The sequence below is a fragment of the Chlorella variabilis genome (assembly GCF_000147415.1).
Source record: "Chlorella variabilis unplaced genomic scaffold CHLNCscaffold_6, whole genome shotgun sequence".
Taxonomy (NCBI): Eukaryota; Viridiplantae; Chlorophyta; class Trebouxiophyceae; order Chlorellales; family Chlorellaceae; genus Chlorella; species Chlorella variabilis.
Genome location: NW_005435082.1, coordinates 1,043,230 through 1,048,637, shown reverse-complemented (window position 1 = coordinate 1,048,637; position 5,408 = coordinate 1,043,230). Strand labels below are relative to the sequence as shown.

The following is a 5,408-nucleotide window of genomic DNA, read 5'->3' as shown; positions in this document are numbered from 1 at the left end:
TCGCACTCCACACGCACGCACGCCCCCTCCCCACCCCGCCGCCCCCATCCCTTACAGGCACCCCCATCATGATTGGCGGCGGCGTGCTGGCGTACACCCTGCTGGGCATCGAGCACGAGGAGAGGAGCGGGCGCTGTTCCTTCCTCATCCTCGACCCGCACTACACAGGCGGGGAGGAGGTGAAGAAGGTCCACGCGGGTGGGTGGGTGGGTGGGTGGGGTAGGCTTGGGCTGGCCTGCCCTGCGCGGCTCTGTTCCGCAGCCCGCACCTGCACCCGCTTCGCCGGCCGGCCCGTCGGTGCCTTGCCCGCAAGCACCGCGGCTGGCACCGGGCATCCGTGTCGGCCCCTGCCGCCCATCCCCAGCCCGCCCATCCCGCCTGTCTCTCCCGCCTCGCTGGCCCGTGCAGGCCAGTGGGTGGCCTGGAAGCAGCCAGGCGACAAGGCGGCGGCGGGGGGCGACCTGTTTGTGGCATCCTCCTTCTACAACCTGCTGTGCCCGCAGAGGCCCGCCACCGTGTGAGGCGCGGGGCCGCTGCCTGCGGCGCATAGTGTTGCTATCACACTCTGGCCAGCCAAACACTTGACATTCGTGTCGCATTTAACGCGTGGCTGCTGCCGCTTGTGTGCACTTTGTCTTCTCTCTCTGCCGCCTATGGTGGTACCGCATGTAACTGCCACCCTGGCGCTGGCGTCTTTCAGCTGGCGCCCCCTGCTGGGGCGGGCGTCGAGGAGCCGTGCTGCTTCTGCAGGCCGTCGGCTGGTGCCCATTGCTGGGCTGGCCTCCTCGCCCCGCTCCCCACTACTAGCTACCGACAGAATTGCTGCCGGATTTAGGCGCGCGTTAAGCTGTGTCGTGCCGCCTCAGTAGCCTCCGATGGGGTGTGCGGCGGCGGCCTGGTAGCGGGCCTGGATCGCCGCCGCATCCAGCGGGCGCCGGGACATGAGGATGTGCGGCTCGGGCCTGCAGCAGGCGGCGGCGGCGTGGCGGGAAGACGAGCGGGCTCAGGGTCAGCCATGGGGAGGCGCTGAGGGCAGGCGCGGGCAGGCGGGCAGGCCACCCAGCAAGGTAGCAGCCACCTGCATGGCTCACTGGTGCACCGCAAAGCGAACCCAGCCCCGGCTTTGCTGCACGCCAATCCCGCGCCACTCCACCTGCAGCAAGGGGCCGCAGAGTGGGCGGCGGCGCAGCTGAGAGCCACCGCAGGCACGAGGGGCAGTGCGCTGCACCCTTTTGGGGTTCAGCCAGGGCCAGTAGCCGCCCCATCTGACCGCACAGATAGCGCAGTGCCGGGTAAATCGTATTCATAGCGCGGTGCAGCTGTGCGGGTTGTCCGTCCCCGCCCAATTCATGCGGCTCGGCCGTCCCCGCAGCAGCACCCAGCGTGGGAGTCGTGAGGCAGCACCCACCTCCGACATCAGGCGGCCCTTGGGCACCAGCTGCACGATGTCGGGTGGCAGGCGCACATGCCTGCAGGCCGCAAGGGGAGGCAAGGGGCGGCCAGCCTGCTTATTTCTGGGCATCTGGCGAGTGCCCGGCGGCCCAGCTGGTGACAGGTGGCTGAGGCTGGTGGGCACGCGGCGCCTGGGGGAGGCTCGTACGAGATGCAGATGCATATGCAAGGTGCCTGTACTCGTACACATCATCGACATACTTCTCGCTGAGTCAGGGGCCAAGGAAGTTGCTCATATGAAAGCAGGGTGATGGCGGCGGCGGCCGCGCGATAGCACCTTGGCCTGCGCGCAGGAGGGCTTCTCCCCAACGCCAGGCAGAAGAGTGCTTACAGAGTGCGCACCTGTACTGTATTTGGTGGGCCGGCATCGTCGCGGGTGGGTTGGCTACCGGCTGGGTAGTGGCCGGTTGGGCCAGCAGCGCGCCTGCCTTGCGCTTGACAGGTCTGATGGCAAAGCCGGCTGGGGAGGACTGTATGCAAACGATTCAATAGACAGGGCATGGGGCGCGATGGCGTGGTCCACCGCCGCAGCGGCAGCACTCACAGCGCGGCGGCAGCATTTTTTGCCCAAAACGGCTTCTGCTAACAGCCACTAGCTGCGGCACCTCATTTCAGCCGCTTACATCTCCCTCTGTGAGCTGGGCGAGGTGCTGGCCAGTGCGGCTACACCAAACACAACCGGGGCTTTTGCCCATCGCACGCTGCTGTGCAGACGCACGAACGCTGCCACTTTGCGTCAGTGCGGGGGGCAGCAGCGGCACCTCTTGGGCAGGTCTCTTCCACTTCCCTGCGCAGGAGGGCGCCGAGAGGCTGACAAACATCTACAGTAAGTGATTAGGCAAATAGGAAGGCGAGCCACGCACGGGGGAATGCCAGCCGACGAGCATCTCTCCGCCGCCCCGCCCCTCCCGTGCCCACCTGCGGCTCCGAGTTGCTTGCAGGCTGACTCGGCAGGACAGCAGCAGGCAGCATGTCGGGCATGTCTACCCGAGCAGAAGAAGTAGTGGCGGAGCAGCTCAATGACGCGGTCTTGCGGGGCGACCTTGCGGCAGTGGAACGGCTAGTGTCACAGCCCGCTGGGCGCGCCCTGGTCAGGGCAAACACGGACTTGGGGACAGAAGCCATATTCTTTGCCGCAGAGCTTGGCCATGTTGAGATTCTCAGCTGCATGATGGCAGCTGGTGCAGACCCCAACAAAAGCACCAGCATAGGCGGGCGGGCGCTGCACCAGGCTGCCTTTTCTGGGCAGGCGGGTGCGGTGCGTTGCTTGCTGGCGGCAGGAGCTGATGTTGACCCAAGAACTTTGGAGCTGACAACTCCGCTGAACGGTGCGTTGGCTGCTGCACTGCTTGGCAGGATGGCTGAGGGAACATTGCCTGGGTCCCTGGCTTTGACCCAAATCGAAATTGGCGGGCATGCAGGTCACCTGGAGGTGGTCAAAATCCTGCTGGCGTCAGGGGCAGACGTGCAGGTCAGGACGTGCTATGGGGGCAGCCCCCTGTACCCTGGCAGCGCAGGAAGGCCATGCAGATGTGATGCGGGAGCTTCTCAAGGCAAACGCGCAGGTGGGCTGCACCTGGTGCCTTGCACGTCAGCAGGTTGCTGCCTTTGCCTGCAATGACCACACAACTGATTGCATGTCATCCTGGCTTGCTGGCAGGTGGACATCCGCACCAACACGGGGCACACATGCCTGCATGCCGCCGCCAGGCGCGGCAGCCTTTCGGTGGTCGACCAGCTGCTGGCGGCGGGCGCTGGCGAGGACCTGGAGTATCATGCCGGCGATGGAGCGACCGTGCTGTGCTCCGCTGTCAGGGGGATCCTCCAGTGGCAGGTCGACACGTGGACAGCTGGCGACTCGGCAGCCAAGGAGGCAGCTGAGAGGACGGCGGGTGCCACGGTGGTGGTGCGCCGCCTGCTGGCCGAGGGAGCCAACCCCAGCCAGCACTTTGGCGAGTTGGGGCCCACCCCGCTCCACATTGCAGCCCAGGGCGGCCCCCTCACGCCCTTTGATGGCATCGTGGCGGCCCTGCTGGAGGCGGGGGCCAACCCAGAGGAGCCCGACAACCGTGGGATGACCCCCGTCGACACTGCGGCGCTGCAGGCCAGCCTGAGGCCCAACCATGCGCCGACGCTGGAGATGCTGCGAGCAGCGGCTGCCAACAGGTAAGCGGGAACAGCTGCCCAGGCCCTGGTCAAGGCTGGCAACGACCCGTGCCGCTTGTGGACAGCTCTCTGTTTTGCTGGCTGCAGGCAGGAAGCCGCCCCCACCACCGCCAGCAGGAAGAAGTGTGCCGCCTGCAGGCGAAGCAGGCCGGCTGGCAAGAACTTTGTGCGATGCGCCCGCTGCTTGGCGGTGCTCTACTGCGACGCGCAGTGCCAGCGCGCCCACTGGCAGGCGAGTGTCCCTGCTGCAGCGGCAGGCGAGAAGCGTGCCTCTGCATGCAACCTCATCCAGTCAACCGATGGGTGGGATTCGCTGCGCTGCTCTGCTGCAGGAGCACAGGCAGGCGTGCAAGCCAGCAGTAATTACACCCTGAGCATGAACCGGCCCTTCACCAGTGAAGGCCGCAGCCTTTGCTCGACAGTTGCCCTTTGCCCTCCCTTCCTAGTGTCAGGTTTGATTCCAGGGATCATCCAGGACCATGTTGCTCCATGTTTTGATCTTACAACCTCTGCACAGTCGGACATCGGCACATGCAAACAGCGCGCCGGTGAGCCGCAGGCGGCAGGAGCCGCGACCACCGCCCAGCAGGCAAAGCAGCATGGTGGTTTCCGGCGCCACACCTCCCTCCATGCTTGTTCTGATCATTCCCTCGCCTACTGGACTGCCCAGCAAGCAGGCAGCGCCAACGTCAAGCTATTGACCGTGATCGCGGGAGCTTGGTGGCTTCTAGGCGCACAGCGGCGGCAGGCGCCGCGCGGTTGGTCGCCTTATGATCGTGCGGTTGAGGTCCAGGTGCGTGCGGCACGCGGGACTGCGGGTGCTGACCCCCGCCCTGCTGCCTGCCGCCGCTTGCGCCCCTCAGCCCACTGCCGTTTCTGCGCCCCGCTGCAGGGATGGCCTGGAGCGCATCGAGGTGGAGGACGGCAGCACGCTGGCGGGGCTGAAGCTGGCCATCCAGCAGAAGCTGGGGGTTCCTCTGGCGGACATGCTGCTCTCCAATAATGCGCAGCTGGTGGGTGGGCAGGCGGGTGCTGCCAACGGGCGGGCGAGCCCGCAGTCTGGCTTCCCATGCAGTACAGGCTGCCCGTGCGGCCGCTGGCCAGGACCAGGCAGCCGAGGGGGCCAGCTGAGCGGCAGGGAGGGCGCCTCCATTTCTGACGAGCCGCCGCTGAGACCGCGCCGCTGCCTGCCCCGCCCCCCTGTCCAGCTCACTGCCAAGAATGCGGCCGGCTTCAGCGACATGCTGGACAACTCGGCCAGCCTGCGGCAGCTGGGCGTGCATCACGGGGACATGGTGCGCGCTGCCTGCCTGGCCTCGCGCTGCGCCACCCCTGCACCGCCCATGCGGCCAGCGACTGCCAGCGGGCTGGCTGGCTGGCTGGGCAGCGCGGGCCGCTGCTGGGCCCTGCCTGTGCCACCAGCCAGCAGCTGACCGCTGCCTGCTGGCGTCTCGCCACACCGCACATCCAGGACCCTACACACATCCCCCAGCACACGCAGCACGCCCACAGCACACGCAGCACCGCCGCTGCCGCAGGTCTTCCTGCTCTACCACTTTGAGCGCCAGGTGGAGCCCGTGTTCCGGCCCAAGGACTGGGAGCGGCGCCCCTTTGGCGCGCACATGGACGTGGCGGCCATGGTGGCGGCGCAGACGCGCATCGAGCGCCAGGACACGCCCCACGCCGCCTCCGCCTCCTTCGACTTTGCCACAACCAACGCCTTCCAGTCCTACGTCTCCTCCGCCATCGTCTTCTCCATCAAGCGGGGGGGCATCATGTACGGACACAGG

At 66.9% G+C, this 5,408-nt stretch overlaps 4 protein-coding genes across 4 annotated transcripts in view; 3 read left to right on the top strand and 1 right to left on the bottom strand.

Moving 5' to 3' along the window:
* The window catches only part of CHLNCDRAFT_12669 (hypothetical protein), a gene marked incomplete at both ends in the record, with an annotated part of 1,085 nt that extends 873 nt beyond the window's left edge, over nucleotides 1–212 (top strand). Inside the window, one exon of the mRNA XM_005849274.1 lies at nucleotides 58–212. Coding sequence (XP_005849336.1) covers nucleotides 58–212 — 155 coding nt within the window. The remainder of the gene's footprint in view (nucleotides 1–57) is intronic.
* A 650-nt stretch (nucleotides 213–862) lies between these two features.
* Nucleotides 863–1,522, bottom strand: CHLNCDRAFT_21447 (hypothetical protein; the record flags this gene model as incomplete). Its single annotated transcript, XM_005849069.1, has 3 exons — nucleotides 863–962; nucleotides 1,092–1,153; nucleotides 1,409–1,522. 3 exons carry the CDS (start codon nucleotides 1,520–1,522, stop codon nucleotides 863–865), a joined length of 276 nt encoding a protein of 91 aa, XP_005849131.1.
* Nucleotides 1,523–2,584: 1,062 nt separating this feature from the next.
* Nucleotides 2,585–2,776, top strand: CHLNCDRAFT_14469 (hypothetical protein; the record flags this gene model as incomplete). Its single annotated transcript, XM_005849273.1, has 1 exon — nucleotides 2,585–2,776. A coding segment is annotated over one exon (192 nt), but the record flags the coding sequence as incomplete, so codon positions are not given.
* Nucleotides 2,777–2,987: 211 nt separating this feature from the next.
* Nucleotides 2,988–5,408, top strand: part of CHLNCDRAFT_143718 (hypothetical protein) — a gene marked incomplete at both ends in the record, with an annotated part of 4,647 nt that continues 2,226 nt past the window's right edge. Inside the window, 5 exons of the mRNA XM_005849272.1 lie at nucleotides 2,988–3,017; nucleotides 3,113–3,618; nucleotides 4,511–4,631; nucleotides 4,827–4,913; nucleotides 5,157–5,395. Coding sequence (XP_005849334.1) covers nucleotides 2,988–3,017; nucleotides 3,113–3,618; nucleotides 4,511–4,631; nucleotides 4,827–4,913; nucleotides 5,157–5,395 — 983 coding nt within the window. The remainder of the gene's footprint in view (nucleotides 3,018–3,112; nucleotides 3,619–4,510; nucleotides 4,632–4,826; nucleotides 4,914–5,156; nucleotides 5,396–5,408) is intronic.